This window comes from Lutra lutra, chromosome 2 (genome assembly GCF_902655055.1).
Source record: "Lutra lutra chromosome 2, mLutLut1.2, whole genome shotgun sequence".
In the NCBI taxonomy this organism is placed as follows: domain Eukaryota; kingdom Metazoa; phylum Chordata; class Mammalia; order Carnivora; family Mustelidae; genus Lutra; species Lutra lutra.
The window spans coordinates 70,498,502-70,524,308 of record NC_062279.1 but is presented as its reverse complement, the minus strand read 5'-3'; the positions used below and the strand labels follow the sequence as shown (position 1 = coordinate 70,524,308).

General features: G+C 39.5%; 1 protein-coding gene across 5 annotated transcripts in view; it reads right to left on the bottom strand.

Moving 5' to 3' along the window:
* Positions 1-25,807, bottom strand: part of CBR4 (carbonyl reductase 4) — a 123,650-nt gene that overhangs the window by 65,677 nt on the left and 32,166 nt on the right. The window contains exon 5 of one of the 5 annotated variants that reach the window (XM_047717720.1): positions 682-1,034. The exons of the other annotated variants lie outside the window; for them this stretch is intronic. Within the exon in view, the coding sequence (XP_047573676.1) occupies positions 1,030-1,034 (5 nt within the window). The 3' untranslated portion in view covers positions 682-1,029. Of the gene's footprint in view, positions 1-681; positions 1,035-25,807 lie in introns of those variants that run through there. 5 annotated transcript variants of the gene reach the window in all.

The following is a 25,807-nucleotide window of genomic DNA, read 5'->3' as shown; positions in this document are numbered from 1 at the left end:
TCTGAGGAAAAATTATTTCTAACCTAGTATACTACACTCAGTCAATTTAACAATTAGGAAAAATTAAAGACAAGCATTGAAGGTCTCAAAAATGTTATCTCCTATGCAACTTTTCTCAAGAAGTTACCTGAAGACATGTTCTACCAAAGACATTATAAACCCAAAAAAGGAAGACATGAGATCCATAGGGGATCCAACGGGTAGGGGAAGCAAAGGGAATTTATAAGATGACACTGAGAGAAGATCCTAAGAAACAGCTAAGCAGCAAATCTAAAGAACAACCAGTGAAGACTGCAGCAGATCAGGAGACTAGAAAGATTTACTGAAGACAAAAAACTGATCAATTACCAGTGTTTCAGCATATACAGTTGACCCTTGAACAACACAGGTTTCAACTGTGTGGGTTCACTTACATGCAGATTTTTTTCTGATAAATACAATATGGTACTATAAATGTATTTCTCTTTTTATGATTTTCTTAATAACATTTTCATTGCTAGCTTACTTTATTGTAAGAATACAGTATATAATACATATATGAAATATGTGTTAATCAACTGCTTGCTATCAGTAAGGCTTCTGGTCAACTGTAGACTATTAGGAGTCGAGTTTGGGGGAAGTCAAAAGTTTTACATACATTTTTGACAGCATGGGTGGTGCGGGGGGGGAGGCCAGTGCCCCTAAACCCCATGTTGTTCAAGGGTCAACTCTACTAACAGGATATTTATATAGTTGGGAAAGGTTTGGGATTAGTGATGGTTGAGAACACAGAAAACTAAACAAAAAAGGTTATTCATTCAAGGGAAAACAAAATACTGTGCAAGGAAAGAAAAGTAACCACCAAATACTAACACAGCTCAGCTAAGAATACTGTTTATGTAATTATAATAAGGTAACTGCTGATTATGATGTACTTATATTGGGAAATGGTGAAATGGGAAATGCACTTGCATGCAGCAGTGGTAGGGTGCTTGCTGCTCAAAGACAGGAAATCCTCATCTTCTTAGTGGGAAGTTAATACATAATGCCTTACTCTGTAAAAAAACAATAAACATTAATTACCAATAAAGAGGTTAATATCAAATGAATCAGAAATTAAAGTGATTCCCTCTGAGGAACAGAAAATGATTCTCAATGTGTGATACATATAAAAACTAAATTTAAATAATGAACTATAAGAATGGTATTGCTGGAGCTTTAGACGGTAGGTACTCTTTCAAAGATGACAGAATGTATTTTATGCTATTTTGGTTTTCTCTTTGATTGCTTTCAGTTTGGAGCTTAGGTCATATTTCTCACTCACAAGACTAATACACTGTGTTCCTAGTTGTAAAAACCTGGAAAGCAAAGCAGGGCCACTGTGGAAGTGTTCTGCAGGAAGATAGTCTCAGTCCTAGCCCCAGCCCACTCTCACTATGAAGTTTAAGCTCTGGGACACCCAGTTTTGGAACTGACTTCATGTGCATATGAACACTGCTGGAGACAGGCCATGGAGCCTGGGCCAAGAGCATAAGAGTGGCCAGCTATGGAACAACATGTCCACAGGGATTAATCTGAGCTCAGTACAACAGAACCACAAGGAAAGGTATGATTAAAAGGAATCAAACTCTGAGAAACCATGGGAAAGTTGCATGATGGCTTGCCAGTTCCCTGATGACCTAAAGGCATAAATATTACCTTCTAACTGACCACTTAACCAAAGGGAATAAAGTGATGTAAAGAATGCAAAAGGCACAGTAGACACTGATTTCAGAATAAGCTTTCACTGAGTTATGCTCAGGGATAGAGGTCAAGATTTACATTTTGTAAATAAACCAAAAATCATATTGCTCATAACCCATATGTTTCAGATCAAGAGGAATAGATAAATTTGAAAAACAGGACTTGAAAAATAAGGCTGAGAAGGTACATCAATAATAGTGGAAAACAGTGAAGTACAAAATATAATACTTTGGAACCGGAAGAACTCCAGATACAATACACTAGTTGCACCAGAAGCACCAGAAATCCTATCAGGAGGAATGGAAATAACACTTAGTAAGCACCTACTATGTGTCAGGCACTGCACTGGTACATTTAATGCTGCTAATCCTTACAGCAATTCTAGGAACTCTTAATATATTTTACAGGTGAGGAAACAGGCTGGAAGGAGGAATGTCATTTGCCAAAATTGGTCAACTATTTTCAGTTAGAAAGTGAACGCAGGGCTTTCTGGCCTCAAAAGCTTTATTTTTCCAATAATCTCAGTGTAAAGATAGGAAACCCTCTGCTGGGGCCACGGTTAACGCTTACGAAAAGGGACTACAAATTAGTGACATGATACCCTTTTAGCAGGTGAGAAGTTAGTATAAGATATCACTCAAAACACCTGTAAGATATCACTCAAAACACAAATGATTCCTATTACACTCCTGGTGAGCACTGTAGGTATTAATTTCCCAAAGATACTTAGATGAATATGTTAGCTAAAATAATTTAAAGAGCATAGATTTCCAACACTCTCAGGAAGGAAGAAACAGCCTCTTCAGGATATATTCTGAACACCACATCAGCACCGTTTACTTGAAGCCTTGACAGCCCAGCTTTCTGAGGACGAAATTAATACAAAACGCTTCTCTTCAAACTAAAATAAAAGAGACTTTACTGTTGAAGACAATTTAGAGGCTTTTACTTAAAAACTAACCACTTTGAGAGGGGAGTCAAGATGGCGGAGAAGTAGCAGGCTGAGACTACTTCAGGTAGCGGGAGATCAGCTAGATAGCTTATCTAAAGATTACAAACACCTACAAATCCAACGGGAGATCGAAGAGAAGAAGAATAGCAACTCTAAAAACAGAAAATCAACCACTTTCTGCAAGGTAGGACTGGCGGAGAAGTGAATCCAAAGCGACGGGAAGATAGACCGCGGGGGGAGGGGCCAGCTCCCGGCAAGCGGCGGAGCAACGGAGCACAAAATCGGGACTTTTAAAAGTCTGTTCCGCTGAGGGACATCGCTCCAGAGGCTTAACCGGGGGGAAGCCCAGGCGGGGTCAGTGTGGCCTCAGGTCCCGCAGGGTCACAGAAGGATCGGGGGTGGCTGAGTGTCGCAGAGCTCACAGGTATTAGAACGGGGAAGCCGGCTACAGAGACAGAGCCGAGGAGTGACTCTCAGCTTGGGGTTACCTTGAACCGGTCGCAGGCTCGGTCAGCTCGGAGCGCGGCCAGAGGCCAGGGTGGCGGGAGTCATTGGGCGCTGTTCTCTGGGGGTGCACTGAGGAGTGGGGCCCCGGGCTCTCGGCTCCTCCGGGCCGGAGACCAGGAGGCCGCCATCTTCATTCCCGTCCTCCGGAACTCTACGGAAAGCGCTCAGGGAACAAAAGCTCCCGAAAGCAAACCCCAGCGGATTACTCAGCCCGGCCCTGGGTAAGGGCGGTGCAACTCCGCCTGGGGCAAAGACTCTTGAGAATCACTACAACAGGCCCCTCCCCCAGAAGATCAGCAAGAAACCCAGCCAGGACCAAGTTTACCTACCAAGGAGTGTAGTTTCAATACCAAGGAGAGCGGCGGAATTCCAAGGGAGGAGAAAGCAAAGCACGGAACTCATGGCTTTCTCCCCATGATTCTTTAGCCTTGCAGTTAATTTAATTTTTTTTCTTTTCTTTTTCAATTTTCTTTTCTCTTCTTCTGCTAAATTTTAACTTTTACCCTTTTCTTTTTTAACATTTTTTAACTAGTTTATCTAATATATATATATATTTTTTCCTTTTTATACTTTTTCTTTATTGGTATTCTTTTTTTAATTTTTTTTTCTTTCTTTCTGAACCTCTTTTTATCCCCTTTCTCCCCCCCCCCCCCCACGACTTAGGATCTCTTCTGATTTGGCTAAAGCATATTTTCCTGGGGTTCTTGCCACCCTTTTAGTATTTTACTTGCTCCTTCATATACTCTTATCTGGACAAAATGACAAGGCGGAAAAATTCACCACAAAAAAAAGAACAAGAGGCAGTACCAAAGGCTAGAGACCTAATCAATACAGACATTGGTAATATGTCAGATCCAGAGTTCAGAATGACAATTCTCAAGGTTCTAGCTGGGCTCGAAAAAGGCATGGAAGATATTAGAGAAACCCTCTCGGGAGATATAAAAGCCCTTTCTGGAGAAATAAAAGAACTAAAATCTAACCAAGTTGAAATAAAAAAAGCTATTAATGAGGTGCAAACAAAAATGGAGGCTCTGACGGCTAGGATAAATGAGGCAGAAGAAAGAATTAGCGATATACAAGACCAAATGACAGAGAATAAAGAAGCTGAGCAAAAGAGGGACAAACAGCTACTGGATCACGAGGGGAGAATCCGAGAGATAAGTGACACCATAAGACGAAACAACATTAGAATAATTGGGATTCCAGTAGAAGAGGAAACAGAGAGGGGAGCAGAAGGTATATTGGAGAGAATTATTGGAGAGAATTTCCCCCATATGGCAAAGGGAACAAGCATCAAAATCCAGGAGGTTCAGAGAACCCCCCTCAAGATCAATAAGAATAGGTCAACACCCCGTCACCTAATAGTAAAATTTACAAGTCTTAGTGACAAAGAGAAGATCCTGAAAGCAGCCCGGGAAAAGAAGTCTGTAACGTACAATGGTAAAAATATTAGATTGGCAGCAGACTTATCCACAGAGACCTGGCAGGCCAGAAAGAGCTGGCATGATATATTCAGAGTACTAAATGAGAAAAACATGCAGCCAAGAATACTATATCCAGCTAGGCTATCGTTGAAAATAGAAGGAGAGATTAAAAGCTTCCAGGACAAACAAAAACTGAAAGAATTTGCAAATACCAAACCAGCTCTACAGGAAATATTGAAAGGGGTCCTCTAAGCAAAGAGAGACCCTCAAAGTAGTAGATCAGAAAGAAACAGAGACAATATACAATAACAGTCACCTTACAGGGAATACAATGGCACTAAATTCATATGTCTCAATACTTACCCTGAATGTTAATGGGCTAAATGCCCCAATCAAAAGACACAGGGTATCAGAATGGATAAAAAAAACAAAACCCATCTATATGTTGCCTACAAGAAACTCATTTTAAACCCAAAGACACCTCCAGATTTAAAGTGAGGGGGTGGAAAAGAATTTACCATGCTAATGGACATCAGAAGAAAGCAGGAGTGGCAATCCTTATATCAGATCAATTAGATTTTAAGCCAAAGACTACAATAAGAGATGAGGAAGGACACTATATCATACTCAAAGGAACTATCCAACAAGAAGATCTAACAATTTTAAATATCTATGCCCCTAACGTGGGAGCAGCCAACTATATAAACCAATTAATAACAAAATCAAAGAAACATATTGACAATAATACAATAATAGTAGGGGACTTTAACACTCCCCTCACTGAAATGGACAGATCATCCAAGCAAAAGATCAACAAGGAAATAAAGGCCTTAAATGACACACTGGACCAGATGGACATCACAGATATATTCAGAACTTTTCATCCCAAAGCAACAGAATACACATTCTTCTCTAGTGCACATGGAACATTCTCCAGAATAGATCACATCCTCGGTCCTAAATCAGGTCTCAACCGTTATCAAAAGATTGGAATCATTCCCTTTATATTTTCAGACCACAATACTCTGAAGTTAGAACTCAATCACAAGAGGAAATTTGGGAAGAACCCAAATACATGGAGACTAAACAGCATCCTTCTAAAGAATGAATGGGTCAACCAGGAAATTAAAGAAGAATTGAAAAAATTCATGGAAACAAATGATAATGAAAACACAACGGTTCAGAATCTGTGGGACACAACAAAGGCAGTCCTGAGAGGAAAATATATAGCGGTACAAGCCTTTCTCAAGAAACAAGAAAGGTCTCAGGTACACAACCTAACCCTACACCTAAAGGAGCTAGAGAAAGAACAAGAAAGAAACCCTAAACCCAGCAGGAGAAGAGAAATCATAAAGATCAGAGCAGAAATCAATGAAATAGAAACCAAAAAAATAATAGAACAAATCAACGAAACGAGGAGCTGGTTCTTTGAAAGAATTAATAAGATCGATAAACCCCTGGCCAGACTTATCAAAAAGAAAAGAGAGAGGACCCAAATAAATAAAATCATGAATGAAAGAGGAGAGATCACAACGAACACCAAAGAAATACAGACAAGTATAAGAACATACTATGAGCAACTCTACGCCAACAAATTGGACAATCTGGAAGAAATGGATGCATTCCTAGAGACATATAAACTACCACAACTGAACCAGGAAGAAATAGAAAGCCTGAACAGACCCATAACCACTAAGGAGAGTGAAACAGTCATCAAAAATCTCCAAACAAACAAAAGCCCAGGGCCAGACGGCTTCCCGGGGGAATTCTACCAAACATTTAAAGAAGAACTAATTCCTATTCTCCTGAAACTGTTCCAAAAAATAGCAATAGAAGGAAAACTTCCAAACTCATTTTATGAGGCCAGCATCACCTTGATCCCAAAACCAGACAAGGATCCCAACAAAAAAGAGAACTACAGACCAATATCCTTGATGAACACAGATGCAAAAATTCTCGCCAAAATACTAGCCAATAGGATTCAACAGTACATTAAAAGGATTATTCACCACGACCAAGTGGGATTTATTCCAGGGCTGCAAGGCTGGTTCAACATCCGCAAATCAATCAATGTGATACAACACATTAATAAAAGAAAGAACAAGAACCATATGATACTTTCCATAGATGCTGAAAAAGCATTTGACAAAGTACAGCATCCCTTCCTGATCAAAACTCTTCAAAGTGTAGGGATAGAGGGCACATACCTCAATATTATCAAAGCCATCTATGAAAAACCCACTGCAAATATCATTCTCAATGGAGAAAAACTGAAAGCTTTTCCGCTAAGGTCAGGAACACGGCAGGGATGTCCGTTATCACCACTGCTATTCAACATAGTACTAGAAGTCCTAGCCTCAGCAATCAGACAACAAAAGGAAATTAAAGGCATCCAAATCGGCAAAGAAGAAGTCAAACTATCACTCTTTGCAGATGATATGATACTATATGTGGAAAACCCAAAAGACTCCACTCCAAAACTGCTAGAACTTGTACAGGAATTCAGTAAAGTGTCAGGATATAGAATCAATGCACAGAAATCAGTTGCATTTCTCTACACCAGCAACAAGACAGAAGAAAGAGAAATTAAGGAATCCATCCCATTTACAATTGCACCCAAAACTATAAGATACCTAGGAATAAACCTAACCAAAGAGACTAAGAATCTATACACAGAAAACTATAAAGTACTCATGAAAGAAATTGAGGAAGACACAAAGAAATGGAAAAATGTTCCATGCTCCTGGATTGGAAGAATAAATATTGTGAAAATGTCTATGCTGCCTAAAGCAATCTACACATTTAATGCAATTCCTATCAAAGTACCATCCATTTTTTTCAAAGAAATGGAACAAATAATCCTAAAATTTATATGGAACCAGAAAAGACCTCGAATAGCCAAAGGAATATTGAAAAAGAAAGCCAAAGCTGGTGGCATCACAATTCCAGATTTCAAGCTCTATTACAAAGCTGTCATCATCAAGACAGCATGGTACTGGCACAAAAACAGACACATAGATCAATGGAACAGAATAGAGAGCCCAGAAATAGACCCTCAACTCTATGGTCAACTCATCTTCGACAAAGCAGGAAAGAATGTCCAATGGAAAAAAGACAGCCTCTTCAATAAATGGTGTTGGGAAAATTGGACAGCCACATGCAGAAAAATGAAATTGGATCATTTCCTTACACCACACACGAAAATAGACTCAAAATGGATGAAGGATCTCAATGTGAGAAAGGAATCCATCAAAATCCTTGAGGAGAACACAGGCAGCAACCTCTTCGACCTCAGCCGCAGCAACATCTTCCTAGGAACATCGCCAAAGGCAAGGGAAGCAAGGGCAAAAATGAACTATTGGGATTTTATCAAGATCAAAAGCTTTTGCACAGCAAAGGAAACAGTTAACAAAACCAAAAGACAACTGACAGAATGGGAGAAGATATTTGCAAATGACATATCAGATAAAGGGCTAGTGTCCAAAATCTATAAAGAACTTAGCAAACTCAACACCCAAAGAACAAATAATCCAATCAAGAAATGGGCAGAGGACATGAACAGACATTTCTGCAAAGAAGACATCCAGATGGCCAACAGACACATGAAAAAGTGCTCCACATCACTCGGCATCAGGGAAATACAAATCAAAACCACAATGAGATATCACCTCACACCAGTCAGAATGGCTAAGATGAACAAGTCAGGAAATGACAGATGCTGGCGAGGATGCGGAGAAAGGGGAACCCTCCTACACTGTTGGTGGGAATGCAAGCTGGTGCAACCTCTCTGGAAAACAGCATGGAGGTTCCTCAAAATGTTGAAAATAGAACTACCCTATGACCCAGCAATTGCACTGCTGGGTATTTACCCTAAAGAGACAAACGTAGTGATCTGAAGGGGCACGTGCACGCGAATGTTTATAGCAGCAATGTCTACAATAGCCAAACTATGGAAAGAACCTAGATGTCCATCAACAGACGAATGGATAAAGAAGATGTGGTATATATACACAATGGAATACTATGCAGCCATCAAAAGAAATGAAATCTTGCCATTTGCGACGACGTGGATGGAACTAGAGGGTATCATGCTTAGCGAAATAAGTCAATCGGAGAAAGACAACTATCATATGATCTCCCTGATATGAGGGATAGGAGATGCAACATGGGGGGTTAAGGGGATAGGAGAAGAGTAAATGAAACAAGATGGAATTGGGAGGGAGACAAACCATAAGTGACTCTTAATCTCACAAAACAAACTGAGGGTTGATGGGGGGAGGGGGGTTGGGAGGGGGGTGGGATTATGGACACTGGGGAGGGTATGTGCTATGGTGAGTGCTGTGAAGTGTGTAAACCTAGTGATTCACAGACCTGTACCCCTGGGGATAAAAATATATTATATGTTTATAAAATTAATAAAAATTAAAAAAAAAAAAAAGAATGACACTGTAAAAAAAAAAAAACTAACCACTTTGATTGTTCTGGCAAATGTCATACTAGAAGTACATGACTAGAAGTACATGACATGCTACTGCAGGACTATTAAGAGTACATCGTGCCTCTCATGAAACAGAAGTAAATTCTCTTCTCCAAAGAGTGTGCCCCAAGTTGCCCTCTCACCCAAAATTCATACATTTACTCCCCAAACTACCATCTTCCCTTTCTCTTTTATCAACTTTATTGAAGTATAAGTCATTCATTTAAAGTGTATAATTTAATTAATTCTGAAAATATATATACCCATAAAACTGTCACCATGATCAAGACACAAAATATTTCCATCACCCTTAGAAGTTTTCTGGTGCCTCTTTGTGGTCCATCCCTCCATCTACCCTCAGGCCCGGGCAATTACTCCGATGCTATCTGTCATTTGAGATGAGTTTATATTTTCTAGGATTTTATATAACTAGATTTTCTAGGATTTTATATAACTAGATGTCCTCTTTGGGCTCTATTTCACTCAGCTTATTTTGCAATTCACCCATGAGTATCAGTAGTTGATTCTTTGAGCTACTGAGCAGTATTCTGTTGTATGTATACCACTTGTTGTTTATCCATTCTCTTATTAATGTATATATAGTGCTTATAATTTGGGTACTATAAATAAGGCTGCTATGAACAATAATGTACAAATCTTTGTGTGGACATATATTTTAATTATACTGGGAAAGTATCTGGGAGTAAAATGGCTGAGTTGTAAAGTATGTGTATGTTTAACTTTTTAAGATTCTACTACTAATAGCTTTTCATGGGACACCTGAGTGGCTCAGTTGGTTAAGAGCCCAACTCTTGGTTTCAGCTCAGGTCATGGTCTCATGGTTGTGGGATCCAGCCCCCACGGAGATTCTCTCTCCCCCTCTCTCCCTTCTATCTCCCCACTCTCCCCCACTCATGCGTGCCCTCTCTCTCTCCCTAAAATAAATAAATCTTTTTTAAAAAATTAGGTAATACGGGGCACCTGGGTGGCTCAGTTGGTTAAGCAACTGCCTTCGGCTCAGGTCATGATCCTGGAGTCCTGGGATCGAGTCCCACATCGGGCTCCCAGCTCCATGGGGAGTCTGCTTCTCCCTCTGACCTCCCCTCTCATGCTCTCTCTCTGTCTCTCAAATAAATAAATTTTAAAAAAAAATTAGGTAATACTAACAGTTTTTCAACATTTAACATTCCCATTAGCCACATATGAAAGTTGTGGTTGCTCTGTATACTCTGTATTATCAGTCTTTTTCATTTTACTGTTCTAATACATATATAGTGATACCTCATTGTGCTTCAAAATGGGTTTTTCAAGATTTTATTTATTTATTTGACAGAGAGAGAGACAGCAAGAGGGAACATAAGCAGGGGGAATGGGAGAAGCAGGCTTCCCACCAAGCAGGGAGCCTGATGCAGGGCTCAATCCCAGACACTGGAACCATGACCTGAGCTGAAGGCAGAGGCTTAATCACCTGAGCCACCCAGGCACCCCTCAATATGGTTTTAATTCAGATTTCCCGGATCACTTAAGCTACTGAGCAACTTTTCAGGTACTTACAGTCATTCATATAACTTTTTTTTGAAATGTCTGATCAAATCTTTTGGCCACTTTTTATTTGGTTGTCTTCTTTTTAGTTTTAACAGCTTATTACATATTCTGAAAGTAAGTCCTTTTTCAGATATATATATATATATTGCAAATAGTTTCTCCTAGTCTCTGACCTACCTTTCATTTTCCTAACAGTATCTTCCAAGGCGCAAAAATTGATAAAACCCAATTTATTTTTTTTTCTGTATGAATTTTTGTCTTTTGTGTCCTAACCTCTGACTACCTCAAGGTCACAAAGTTTTATTTCTATATTTTCTTCTAGAAGTTTTATAATTCTAGTTTTTATATTTACATCTTGTGCATTTCAAATTAACTTCTATGTATGGTGTGAAGTCAGGGTCAAGGTTCATTTTTCTATATGACTGTAAGATGTTACAACACCATTCGCTGGAAGACTTTCCCTTCTTCATTCAAAAGATTAGGCAACTTTATCAAAAATCAACTGACCAGGGGTGTCTGGGTAGCTCAGGTCATGATTCTAGGGTCCTGGGATCAAGCCCCGCATCCAGCTCCCTGTTCAGTGTGAGGCCTGCTTCTCCCTCTCCCACTACTTGTGTCCCCTCTCTCACGGTCTCTCTGTCAAATAAATAAAATCTTAAAAAAAAAAAAAAATCAACTGACCATTCTTGAGTGGATTCACTCCTGGGTTCTTTTTCCAGTTCCACTGATCTATATTATATATCCATCTTTTCAGTAATACCACACTGTCTTGATTATGGTTGCATTGTAATTAATCTTGAAATGAGGTAGTAATTTCTCCAAATTTGCTCACCTTATATAAAACTGCTTTGACTAACTTAGGGTGTTTACATTTCCTTATAAATTTTTAAATCAGCTTATCAGTTTCTATGTTTATAAAAAAAAAACCTGTTGGAATTTTTATTGAGAGGGGGATAAGACAGGGAGGCACTAGGAAGGTACCTCAAACAACTGAAGATCATGCTATAGAGAGGAGTTTTAGAGTTCTGTTAAAAAGTTTAGGGGATAGAGGGGCGCCTGGGTGGCCCAATGGTTAAGTGTCTGCCTTCGGCTCAGGTCATGATCCCAGGATCCTGGGATCAAGTCCCCATCAGGCTCCCTGCTCAGCAGGGCACCTGCTTATCCCTCTCCCACTCCCCCTGCATGTCCTTCTCTTGCGGTCTCTCTGTCAAATAAAAAGTTTAAGGGATAGAATTTTAATGGATATATCTTAAACTAAACAAATATAAAACAAAGCAATCATTAACTCCAGAAAATCCTCCAAAAATGAGAATGGGAAAAAACACAATTATAGAATACTCCATGCCTCAACTTTGTAGCAGATAATATTCGCACATGGCCCTCAACACTATCTGGCAATTATACTACCGTCCTCTAAACATCTCACTTTCTCATTCTCCATGATGACAGATTCAAACCTCTACTCTCCTCAAATCCAATGTCCCTCTTGGAGGTGAGGGTAGAGTGTCTCACAATCTCTACAGAAAAAATAAAAACACCATCTGAGGCTGACAGTCATGAATTTCGCAAAAAGCCAATTTTTCATTTTACATGATTTCCTAATACAGCCTTTAGCTCTTCCACTATTAGCATAGAGAAAACCAAGAGCTGTTCATGTAAATTTATGATTTGCCAGACAGATGCAATAAAACTACAAAGGGGCAACGGAATGTAGGGCATTGTCAACAAACATGTTGTCCTTAATATAGTGGATCATGAAGTTCTGCTGAATTTCTAGACAATCAAGGTCCCTTTGGACAACATTGTAACTGAGGGAAGTGGAGTCAATATATCTCTAGGGCATGATCAAAAATGTGTACTTTTGTCCATTCTAAGTGTGTGTGAACTGCTTCTAATCCCCCTTCCTGATAGAGAAGGTGTTCAATCTCCATTATCAATACCTGCATATGAAGTGCCACAGACCATGTTGCTCTACTCTAGTAAGAACATCTTATCTGATATAGCAACTGTGGTCAGGAAATTGCTTGGTTAAATGTGTAACAGTTCATCATCACCTACCATCAGTCGTCTGTGGGGGAAATCTCATTAATTAAATGGGAGTATGACAGGAATCGCCACCCTCAACCATTAGGTCTTTAAGACTAACATTAACCTCTACCATTCAGTGGGGATACGTTATTGCTTCTGATTTACATTTTTGTGCAACAGTCCCAGTAGTTTCCACCTGTCCTTTCCTAATATAAGGGCTCTTCTTCCATAGGTTAAACATGATGGTGTTGCCATTTACTAAATATATCCATGCTGATTACACATTCAGGAACAGGGAAAATGACCACACAGTGAGTCTAGAGATACAGTGAGCACAGCTGCGAGACAGACTTGAGTCAGGACTCCATTTATCACCTGGCTTCCACATGCCCCCCATATTCACATGAGAATCATTATGGGGTCTCAGATCCCCTGGTAGCAATATTAGCTTGACCTAGTTTCCAATAATTCTTTAAATATCTGGAAAGATCTCTCTCTCCAGTGGACTGTTAAAATGTCCACACTACCCAAAGCAATCTGCAAATTCAATACAATCCCTATTAAAATTCCAGTGGCATTTTTTCCCCAGAAACAGAACAATCTTAAAATTAGTACAGAACCATAATAGACCCCAAGTAGCCAAAGCAATCTTGAAAAAGAAGAACAACATCGTGCTCCCTGACTACAAAGGTACAGTAATCAAAACAGTATTATATCAGTGCAAAAACAGACACAAAGTTCAATGAAACATTACTGAGAACCCAGAAAGAAACACAGAAATGAAAACACACAAATATGGTCAATTAATTTATGACAAAGGAGCCAATAAATACAACAGGGAAAGGACAATATCTTCAACAAACGGTGTTGAGAAAATCAGATAGCCACATGCAAAAAAAAAAAAAAAAAAGAAACTGGATCACTGTCTTACACCATATACAAAAATTAACTCAGGATTGGAGACCTGAATGTAAGACCTGAAATCATAAAACTGCTAGAAAAAAGCACAGGTGGTAAGCTCCTTGACATTTGTCCTTGATGATTTTTTGGATCTCACACCAAAATCAAAGGCAATAAAAGCAAAACTAAGCAAGTAGGACTACTAAAAATCTTCTGCACAGCGAAGGAAGCCATCAGCAAAATGATAAGGCAACCTACCAAATAGAAGGAAATACTTGCAAGTCATATATCTGATAATATATATATATATAATATAAAAAACTTACATTAAAGAAACCCATGCAACTCAATAGTTAGAAAAACCAAACAATCTGATTTAAAAATGGGCAGAGAACCTGAACGGATACGTTTTCAAAAAAAACATACAGATGATCAACATGTACCTGAAAAGGTGCTCAATATGACTAATCATGAGGGAAATGCAAAATCAAAACTAAAGGAGATACCATCTCATACCTGTCCAAATGGCTATTATCAAAAACAAAACAAACAAAAAACCCAAGAAATAATAAGTGTTGGTGAAGATATGGAGAAAAGGAAAGCCTGTGCACTGCTGGTGGGAATATAAATTGGTGCAGCCACTACAGTAAACAAGAGGAGGTTCTTCAAAAAACTTAAAATAGCACTACAACATGATTCAGCAATTCCACCTTTGGGTATTTATCTGAACAAAATGGAAACACTAACTCCCTAGTGGGCATTACCCTAGGAACATAAATTCCCAGGCACTTCTAACATTTTGGGCAGGCAGGCAAAGAATGTTCTGGCAGTGCTAGGACAGCCTGTCAACGAAGAGAAAAAGGTGGTGACTACTGGAAATGAAAGCATACCAGGACCAATATGCACAAATAGGGTAAAGGATTCCAAAGTGATATGGATGGAGGTCTGACAGCTTCTGCTACATATATGTGTACATATGCAACAGTTCCTTTTGGATCAACAATAGGGCTATAGAGTATGTGTGTGTGTGTTCAACTTTACTAGTAATGTCTATCTAGTTCTCAAACGGTGTACCAATTAATACTCATTTCAGCACATCATATTTAAGAGGGGCTTCTGACTTCTATCCTTTACAACTTTGCAACTGAAATTACGGTCCACAGAGCATCAGCATAGGCATCACTTAGACCTTTGTTAGAAAGCCAGTATATCAAGCCCCACTCCAGATCTGCTAACCCAGAATATACATTTTTCAAAGATCTTTAAGTGATTCAAATTAAAGTTTGAGAAGTCCTGCTCTATCACTTAGTATTATCTGACTCATTAATTTTTGCTACTCAACTGTCAAACGAAGTCTCACTTTGGTCTTGAGTTGTACATCCTTAATTAGTTTCAACATACATTCAACATACATTGACTATGTGTTTCCTCTTCCATAAAATGCCTGTTCTGTGCCTTTTGCACCTTTTCCTACTGGGTTATTCTTCCTGATTGATTATTCACTTTATATTCTGGATACTGACTGTTCTGGAAGTAATCTCTGCATTTAATGTGAAGTAAACACAAAATCTCAATTTCCTTCCCCACTTGTTTTTGGATTCTGCACCCATCAATCCAGAAAAATAATTCTAAGTAACCAATCATTTCCATATAACTAAACCATCTTTTTGCCCCTTACTTAACATGTTTATTAGCACACTGATACTCAGGACTCCCTCCTTCAAGAAAATGTTCTTTCAGTGGCTTCAGTGGCTTTCCACAATCTTCTCCTCATTTCCTATCTACCACTCTGACTAGTTCTTCTTACTATTCTCTTGCAAGCTCATCTATCTCAAACAGATGAGGAAATGTCAATGTTACTCAAGTCTTCACCCTATGTTCACACTTAGAACAGTGCCTGGCACATGGTAAGTAGTATCCACGTATCTGGAAATATCATCATCACATTCTCACCCTAAACTCTCTACATGGGCAATCTCTTCCATTCCTTTAATTACCATTTATACAGAGATGATCTATAGTGTATCTCTTGTCCACATTTCCCCTTGGAGCTCCTGATTTATGTGTACTTGATGTCTCCTTCAGCATGTTTAAAATTAAACTCGTGATTTTCCCTTCCAGACCTCCACAAAACTTGGTTTTACTCAGTAGTTTCTGTGAACACCATCACTCATCCAGGTTTATAAATCAGAAATGCATCTGTTTCCTATATTCAATCCACCGCCAAGTACGATGATTTTCAACACTGACCACTTACCTTCATTTCGATTCCCACTACCTCTAAATTCAACCGTCTATTATCTCTCACTTGGACTACCCCAAATGTAGGTCTTCTTGCACTATTTTCTTTTTCTTTCCTCCATACTAAAGCCAGCTTCAGCTTTTCAAAATGCATCACGTTTCTACTTATAATCCTTCAGTGGCTCTTAGGATAAAGTGCAAAACATTTAACATGGGCTCAAAGATCTGTACAGACTAGATTTACAGCCTCTTCTCTCACCAACCCCTCCCCTTTGCTCTGCATTCCAGGAATCATAGCCTTTCAATCCCTGACTCAACATGCTCCCTCTCACCAAAAAGATTTTTACATATGCTGTTCCTTCTGAATGGAAGGTTTAATTTTAGTTCAATCATCCCTGCCTCAGAGAAGCCATTCCTAAACTTCCACAATGGGTCAAATTCCCCAGTAGGATGGTTCAGTAGTAATAAGAACTTCTCATTCTTGCAGTGCTCCTCTCAGTTGCAACACACATCAACCCATGTGTGTGACTGTTTAAGGTGTGCTTGCCCTCCACCCTAACCCCATTAGTCTGTGAGCTCCAAGAAACCAGGACTCATTTATTTCTGTTTTTCTCACCATTGTACCTCCCATGACTAATAGGATCTGGTATATACTTAATGAAGTAATACTTCATTACTTAATGAAGTAATGAACACTGAATCACAGAAAACTTTTCTTTCTAAAGTATTTCCACATTTTCTTGACTCTATTATACACACAGCAGAATTTCCAGAAATGGGGTTCCTGACATATGTTTAAAATTTGGCGGGGGGTGGGGGGGGAGGAGCTGATACTGGTCCAAGATGGCGATGCAGGAACTCACCAAAACTCACCTCCTCCATGGGCACAACAAATCTATACCAATATACAGAGCAATTCCTCCTGAAGAACTGAGGGCTGAGTGAACAACTTCTGTGTAACAAAAGATAGAGACCACACAGAATGGCAAGAGGAGACACAGGACACAGTAATTAACTAATAAAGTAATCACCCCCTCCAACACTGCAAACTCCAGTTGGGGCCAGGGGGGTAATATTAAGGAACTGTGAACAGACTCATCTGTCCTGGGTCACAGAAAAAAGGCCACAGTTAAAAAGGGCAAGTAGAATATAAAGAACTAGGCCTAGAACCCTGCCAAATGGCAGGGGAGTTGCTGGAACTCTCTCCGGACTGAAGGGGCTGGCAGGTGCCCCAGTTTACATTCCTCCCCACCCACCCACCTTATAGCACAAGGTCCAGATGTCACAGGTGGCCTGCTGCCTGAGCAAGCCCTAGGCACAAAGCCCATACCAGCCCAAGATAACCTGGGGCACGGAGGCAGCGGGGGGTGGGGGGGGAGGAAGGGGGGAAGCTGTGGTTTAAAAGGACAACTAGAATATGGAAGAACTTCCCTGGAACTCTGCCAAGTGGCAGCAGAACTACTGCATCTCTCTCCAGGACAGAAGGCCTAGCAAGCACTACAGTTTACTTTCCCTTCCACCTCAATAACATGGACATGAACAAGAGTCTACGCACCCTAGGCAGCCTACTACCTCAGCAAGCCCTGAGCCTCTGGCCCACACTAGCCCAAACCATCCCACTAAGGTGGCCTCAGCAGCGTGCACATCAGGACACTACTGGCCAGCACACACCACAGTTCCAGCCATCTCACCTAGAAGACACAGGCCAAAGCACCCTAGAACATTCCAGGCCTGCACCACTTTGGCTCCAGACAACCTGCACAGGCAACCCTAGCACACAGCACTACCTGCATTGGCTCCAGCTGTCCCAGAGCATCATGGCCTACAACCATTTCAGCTACAGATGTCCCACAGGGACACTCTTATGCAGAGCACCTTAGGACCTTACCCATCCATGCCCCACCTCACAACCAGCCGCCCTGCCAGATCATGCCCTATCCAGAGTGCCCCAGAACTCCCCAACCCATGCCCAATTCGCTCCAGCTGCCTCACCAGGGTGTCACATAAAACAAGTGCCCTGGAACCAACGTGCACTTTGTCTTGGTTCCAGACACCTTGCCTGGGTGCCCCTGCACAGAGGACTCCAGGACACCCACTTTAGCTTCAGCTATCCTATCACAGTGCCCCCAGTGAAGAGAGCCCAGGACTCCCTGGCTTAATACTAACTTCAGTTTCAGCTTTTCTGCTACAGCATCCTCTGCACAGAGAGCCCTGGGACCACCCTGGCTCACACCAACTTCAGTTCCTGCCATCTCAGCAGGGCAGACCCAGTCCATGCCAGTCACAGCTTGCCAACCAAACTAAGTCACCAAATATACCCAGTCTACACAAAGGATGATATACACAAGACCATTCCTTAAATGTTAGAAGTAGCTATTCTGCCTAATTCACAGAAACAAACACAGAAAGTCAAGCAATACAAGGAGACAGCGGAATATGTTCCAAATGACAGAACAAGACAAAAAAGTAAAAAAACAAAACAAAACAAAACAAAAAAACCTAAATAAAAAAGAATTAAGAAATATGCCTAATAAAGACTTTAAAGAAATGATCATAAAGATCCTCACCAGACTAGACAGAAGAGTGGATGAACTCACTTATAACATCAACACAAAGAAAATATTTTTTACAATCAGAATTGAAGAATGTAAGTAAAATAAAAAATATACTAGGGGGAATCAACACTAAAATACGCAGAAGAACAGATAAGCTATCTGGCAGACTGGGTAATGTAAAGCACCCAAACTAAACAGCAAAAAAAGCAAAGAAAAGCAAAACAAAGCAAACAGAATAAGAGATCTCTTAGATAACATCAAGCAAACAAAAATATTCATATTATAGGGGTGCCAGAATAAGGAGAGAGAGAGAGACAAAGGAGCAGAAAAATTATTTGAAGAAATAATAGCTGAAAACTTCCCTAACCTAGGGAAGGAAACACACACCCAGATTCAGGAAGCACAGAGTTCCAAACAAGCTGAACCCAAGGAGAGCCACACCATGACACATAATAATTAAAATGTCAAAGATTAAAGAGGGAATTTTAAAAGCAGCAAGAGAGAAGCATATAGTTATGAACAATGGAAATCAAATAACACTTTAAGCTGATGTTTCACCAAAAATCCTGCAGCCAGAAGGGAGTGCCCTGATATACACAAAGTGATGAAAAGAAAAAACCTACAACCAAGAATACTCTATCCAGCAAGATTATCATTCAGAACTGAAGGACAGATACAGGGTTTCCCAGAAAAACAGAAATTAAAGGAATTCATCACCACTAACCCAGCCTTACAAGAAATGTTAAAGGCACTTCTTTAAATTAAAAAGAGAAGGCCATAATTCAAAGTAAGAAAATTATTAATGTCAAATATGATAACACATACATAAAACACATCGGAAATAAAAAAAATTTCTTTTAGAATGTGTTTGAACTTAAGTGACTATCAACTTACTATAGACTACTATATATATTTAGGATGTTATAATACAAACCTCATGGTAACCACAAATGCAAAGCCTGTAATAGATACACACAGAAAAAAAGAAAGCATAACACTAAGGAAAACCATCAATCACATGGAAGGAGGGTAAGAAAAGAACAGAGAACCACAAAAATAAGAAAAAAATTAATAAAACTTTAGTAAGTACATACCTATAGATAATTTCTTTATATGTACATGGTCTAAATACTTCAATCAAAAGACATAGGAAGACAGATTGAATGGGGAAAAAAATAGGAACCACATATATGCTGCCTACAAGAGACATCAGGTCTAAAGACACATACAGATTGAAAGTTAAGAGGACAGAAAAGATAGTGCATTCAAAGGGAAAAAGAAAAAAAAAAGCCAGGGTAGCAATACTTGTTACCAACAAAATAGAATTTAAACCAAAGACTGTAACATGAGACAAAGAAATGTCCCATGCCCCTAAAAGATAAAGGAATCAGTCCAACAAGAGAATATTACAATTGAAAATATCTATGAAACCAACATTGGAGTACCTAAATACATAAAGCAAATATTAACAGACATAAAGAGAAAAACTAAAAGAAATACAGTAATAGTAGAGGAATTTAACATTCCGTTTACATAAGTGAACAGATCATCCAGGCAGAAAATCAATATAGAAAAAGTGTCTCTGAACAACACATCAGACCACATGAACTTAATATAACCAACCTTCAATTCAAAAACAATAGAAAACACGTTCTCTTCAAATGCACATGGAATTCTCCAGAATCACATGTTAAGTAACAAAACTTAATAAATTTAAAAAGACTAAAGTCATATCATGCATCTTTTCTAACCACAATGGTATGAAACTAGAAACCAATCACAAGGAAAAAAAAAAAAAAAAAGAAAAGCACTAACATGCAGAAGCTAAATAACATGCCACAAAACAATGAATGAGTCAGACAACAAATCAAAGAGGAAATTAAAAAAATACATAGAGACAAATTAAAATAGAAATATTATGGTCTAAAATCTTTGGGATGCAGCAAAAGCAGTTCCAACAGTAAATTTATAGTGATAGAGGCCTACCTCAAGAAACAAGAAAAATCTTAAACAATCTAACCTTACACCAAATGAATTAGAAAAAAAGAAACAAAGCTCAAATTTAGTAGAAGGAAAGAAAAATAAAGCCCAGAGAAGAAATAAATGAAATAGAGACAAAAACAAACAAATAAAAACCCAAAAAAGATCAATGAAACCAAGAGCTGCTTCTTTGAAAAGATAAAGAAAATTGATAAACCTTAAGCCAATAAAGGGAAAAAAGAGAGAGCCTGAATACATATAATTAAAAAGGAAAGAAAAGAAATAACTACGAACACCACAGAAATACAGGAATTATAAGAGACTACTACAAAAAATTATATGCCAACAAAGTGGATAATGGAGAAGAAATGGATAAATTCCTAGAATATTCTAAAACAAAATCAGGAAGAGATAGAAAACCTGAACATTCAAATTATTAGGAACAAAAATGAACCAGTAAGCCAAAAACTCCCAAAAAACAAGAATCCATGGCCAGATGGATTCACAGGTTAATTTTATCAAACAATTTAAAAAGAGTTGGGGGGAAGGGGACTTGGGTGGCTGAGTCAGTTAAGTGGTCAACTCTTGATTTTGGCTCAGGTCATTATCTCGGGATCCTGAGATTGAGCCCCACATTGAGACTCAGCAGGGAGTCTGCATGAGGATTCTCTCTCCCTCTCCCTCGCCCCTCCCCCTGCTTGAGCTCTCCTTCCCTAAAATAAGTAAAACAAACCTTTAAAAGAAAATACAGTTAATACCTATTCTTAAACTATTCTAAAAAGCAGAAAAGGAGGTTTCCAAATGTATTCTATGAGGCCAGCATTATCCTGATGCCAAAACCAGACAAGAACACTGCAAAAAAGAAAACTACAGGCCAATATCCCTGATGAACATACATGCAAACATCCTCAACAAAATATTAGCAAATTGCATTCAAAAATACATTATAGGATCACTCACCATGATCAAGTGGGATTTACTCCAGGGATGCAAGGCTGGTTCAATATTCATATATCAATTAATGTAATATACTGCATTAACCAAATGAAGGATAAAAATCATGACCATCTCAAGTAGCTCCATGAAGTGGAAGATGGTGGCTGAGTATGAGGACTCTAGACTCACCTCATACCACAAATACAACTAGATGCTATCAAATCATCCAAAATTCCCCAGAAACTGATCTGAAGACCAGAAGAACAAACCCCACAATTAAAGACAGAGAAGAAGCCACATCGAAGAGGCCAGGAGTGCACTGATGCTGAATGGGAGAGATAAAGATAGCAGCCACAGAGGTGGGGAGGGAATTGTGGTCACAGAGGAAGGCAAGAGACAGACTAATATATAGGGGAGTGCAAAGGGAAGACAAATCCCAAGAGCAATTGGCTTAGAACTTGAGAGAGCCCAAATTCTTGAGTTCTTGCAACCAACAGGGCTTAAAGCCAGGAGTTTTAAAGGTCACCATGCTTGGCTATGGGAGAACTTACAGGCACTGGGGCTGCTCCTGGAGAAAAGCAGGGCAAACAGCCTGTGAATGTACAGCATTAAAACAGTGATCTGGAGAGTGCCTGGGGCACACAATGAGGAGGTTACTTGCTCATCTCAGAAGCTTATCCCACCAGAGACAACATTCACAGAGAGACCCCTCTGGGAATAAAGGAACTGGCAGGCACCATTTCCATTCCCCACCCCTAAGCATAAACACAGAGCAACCTGCAGGAACCAGTGAAGCACAAACACTTGCTACCTAACTTGCTTAAACCAACCCCCCCCCCCAAACCCTCTGGTGGAACTACCCTTCTGGGTCTAACTTGCCTCAGTCCCAGCACAGCAGGCCCCCAAAAGACAGGCCCAAAGCCCTGCCCACATCCTGTCTCCCAACCAGGGCATTTTGCATGGCCTTGGTCCTGAAGGAGGTGATGACAGGTCTCATTCCACAAGCAGACCAGAGAACACCTAGTTAAAGCACACCACATTCAGGCCAGGAATCAAACAAGGCCCAGAGCAGGCAAAGAGAACCTCTGCAGATGACCGGCCTGAAGGATAAAGTGGTGACAACGCAACAGCAGAGCATATGCAACACACATTGGAGACACTCCTGGAAGCGCCAGGCCCTGGGGAACAGGGGACACTACACGGCAAGTCACTCCAGAATGTCTTCTTCATAAAGCATTACATTCAAGAAAAGGAAACACCCTGACTTTCCTAACAGAAACAAGCATAGAGACTTACACAAAATGAGAAGACAGAGGAATTTCTCCCAGATGAAAAAAGGACAAGGCCATGGCCAGATATACAAGCAAAACAGATATAAATAACATGTCTAATGGAGAATTTAAAGCAGTAATCATAAGGATATTCACTGGACTTGAGAGACTGGAGAACATCACTGAGACCATTTACACAGGGATAAGGAATAACACAGAGAGGGCTCAATAAATAAAATGAGAAACACACTTGGTAGAATGATCAGCAGGCTGGAAGAAGCAAAGGAATGAATTAATGACCTAGAAGACAGAGCAGTGGAAAGTAATCAAGGTGAACAAAGAGAAAAAAGAATTATGCAAAACAAGAATAGGGAACTCAGTGAATCCATGAAATATAATAATAGTATTATAGGAGCCTCAGAAGAAGAGAGAGGAAAGAGCAGAGAATTTATTTGAAGAAATAATAGCTGAAAATTTTCCTAATCTGGAGAAGGAAACAGATATGCAGATCCAGGAGGCACAGAGAAACCTCAACAAAATCAATAAAAGCAGATCCACATCAAGACATATTATTGGGGGCACCTGGGTGGCTCAGTGGTTAAGCCTTTGCCTTCAGCTCAGGTCATGATCTCAGGGTCCTGGGATCGAGTCCCACATCGGGCTCTCTGCTCTGCAGGGAGCCTGCTTCCTCCTCTCTCTCTCTCTCTCTGCTTGCCTCTCTGCCCACTTGTGATCTCTCTCTGTCAAATAAATAAAATCTTTAAAAAAAAAATTTTAAAAATATTTTTTAAAAAAAGACATATTATTGTCTCTTTGTTTTCTTGACTGTTTCCTTTGCTGTGCAGAAGCTTTTGATTTTGATGAAGTCCCAAAAGTTTATTTTGGCTTTTGTTTCCTTTGCCTTTGGAGACATATCTTGAAAGAAGTTGCTGTGGCTGATATCAAAGAGATTACTGCCTATGTTCTCCTCTAGGATTCTGATGGATTCCTGTCTCACGTTGAGGTCTTTTATCCATTTCGAGTTTATCTTTGTGTACGGTGAAAGAGAATGGTCGAGTTTCATTCTTCTACATATAGCTGCCCAGTTTTCCCAGCACCATTTATTGAAGAGACTGTCTTTTTTCCACTGTATATATTTTCCTGTTTTGTCGAAGATTAACTGACCATAGAGTTGAGGGTCCATATCTGGGCTCTCTACTCTGTTCCACTGGTCTATGTATCTGTTTTTATGCCAGTACCATGCTGTCTTGGTGATCACAGCTTTCTGGTAAAGCTTGAAATCAGGTAATGTGATGCCACCAGTTTTATTTTTGTTTTTCAACATTTCCTTAGCAATTCGGGGTCTCTTCTGGTTCCATACAAATTCTTGGATTATTTGCTCCAGCTCTTTGAAGAATACCAGTGGAATTTTGATTGGAATGGCATTAAAAGTATAGATTGCTCTAGGCAGTATAGACATTTTAACAATGTTTATTCTTCTGATCCAAGAGCATGGAATGGTCTTCCATCTTTTGGGAGAAGATATTTGCAAATGACAGTACAGACAAAAGATTGATATCCAGGATCTATAAAGAACTCCTCAAACTCAACACACACAAAACAGAGAATCATATCAAAAAATGGGCAGAAGATATGAACAGACACTTCTCCAATGAAAACATACAAATGGCTATCAGACACATGAAAAAATGTTCATCATCACTAGCCATCAGGGAGATTCAAATTAAAACCACATTGAGATACCACCTTACGCCACTTAGAATGGCCAAAATTAGCAAGACAGGAAACAACATGTGTTGGAGGGGATGTGGAGAAAGGGGAACCCTCTGACACTGTTGGTGGGAATGTAAGTTGGTGCAGCCTCTTTGGAGAACAGTGTGGAGATTCCTCAAGAAATTAAAAATAGAGCTTCCCTATGACCCTGCAATTGCACTACTGGGTATTTACCCCAAAGATACAGATGTAGCGAAAAGAAGGGTCATCTGTAACCCAATGTTTATAGCAGCAATGGCCACGGTCGCCAAACTGTGGAAAGAACCAAGATGCCCTTCAACGGATGAATGGATAAGGAAGTTGTGGTCCATATACACTATGGAGTATTATGCCTCCCTCCATCAGAAAGAATGAATACCCAACTTTTGTAGCAACATGGATGGGACTGGAAGAGATGATGCTGAGTGAAATAAGTAAAGCAGAGAGAGTCAATTATCATATGGTTTCACTTATTTGTGGAGCATAACAAATAGCATGGAGGACATGGGGAGTTAGGAGAAGGGAGTTGGGGGAAATTGGAAGGGGAAGTGAACAAAGAGAGACTATGGACTCTGAAAAACAATCTGAAGGGTTTGAAGAGGTGGGGGGGTGGGAGGTTGGGGGAACCAGGTGGTGGGTATTAGAGAGGGCACGGATTACATGGAGCACTGGGTGTGGTACAAAAACAATGAATACTGTTATGCTGAAAATAAATTTTTAAAAATGAAGAAAAAAAAGACATAATATTGTCATTAAAATGGCAAAATATAGTGATAAAGGAAAAATATTAAAAGGAGCAAGAGAAAAGAAAACAGCTACACACAAAGGAAACCCCAATAAGTTATCAGGGGATTTTTCAGCAGAAACTTTCTGAGCTGGAAAGGAGTGGCATGATATATTCAAAGTGCAGAATGGGAAAAATCTGCAGCCATGAATATTCTTATCCAGCAAGGCTAACATTCAGAAGAGTAAGAGAGAGAAAGAGTTTCCCAGACAAAAAAAAACTAAAGGAATTTATGACCACTAAACCAGCCCTCCATGAAATATTACAGGGGGCTCTTTAAGTGGAAAGGAAAGATGAAAAATCACAGTATGAAGGTAGGAAACACAAAAGCAGTAAAAATGAGTATTTCTGAAAAACATCAATCAAGGAACTCACAGAATAAAAATATGTAAAATATGGCACCATATACCTAAAATGAGTGGAGTAAGAATGGGTTCAAACTTAAATGACCATTAAATCGATATAGACTGTGATATGCAGAAAATGTTATATACAAAACCAATGGTAACTACAAAGCAAAAACCATTAATAAATATGCAAAGGATCCAAATGTATCACCAAAGAAAACCAGCAAACCATGAAAGACAGAAAGGCAAGAAAGCATCAGGGAAGATCTTTAGAAATAACCATAAAACAAGTAATAAAATGACAATAAATATATACTATCAATAATTACTAAAAGTGTAAATGGATTAAACATTTCAATCAAAGACATGGGCTGACAGACATGGAT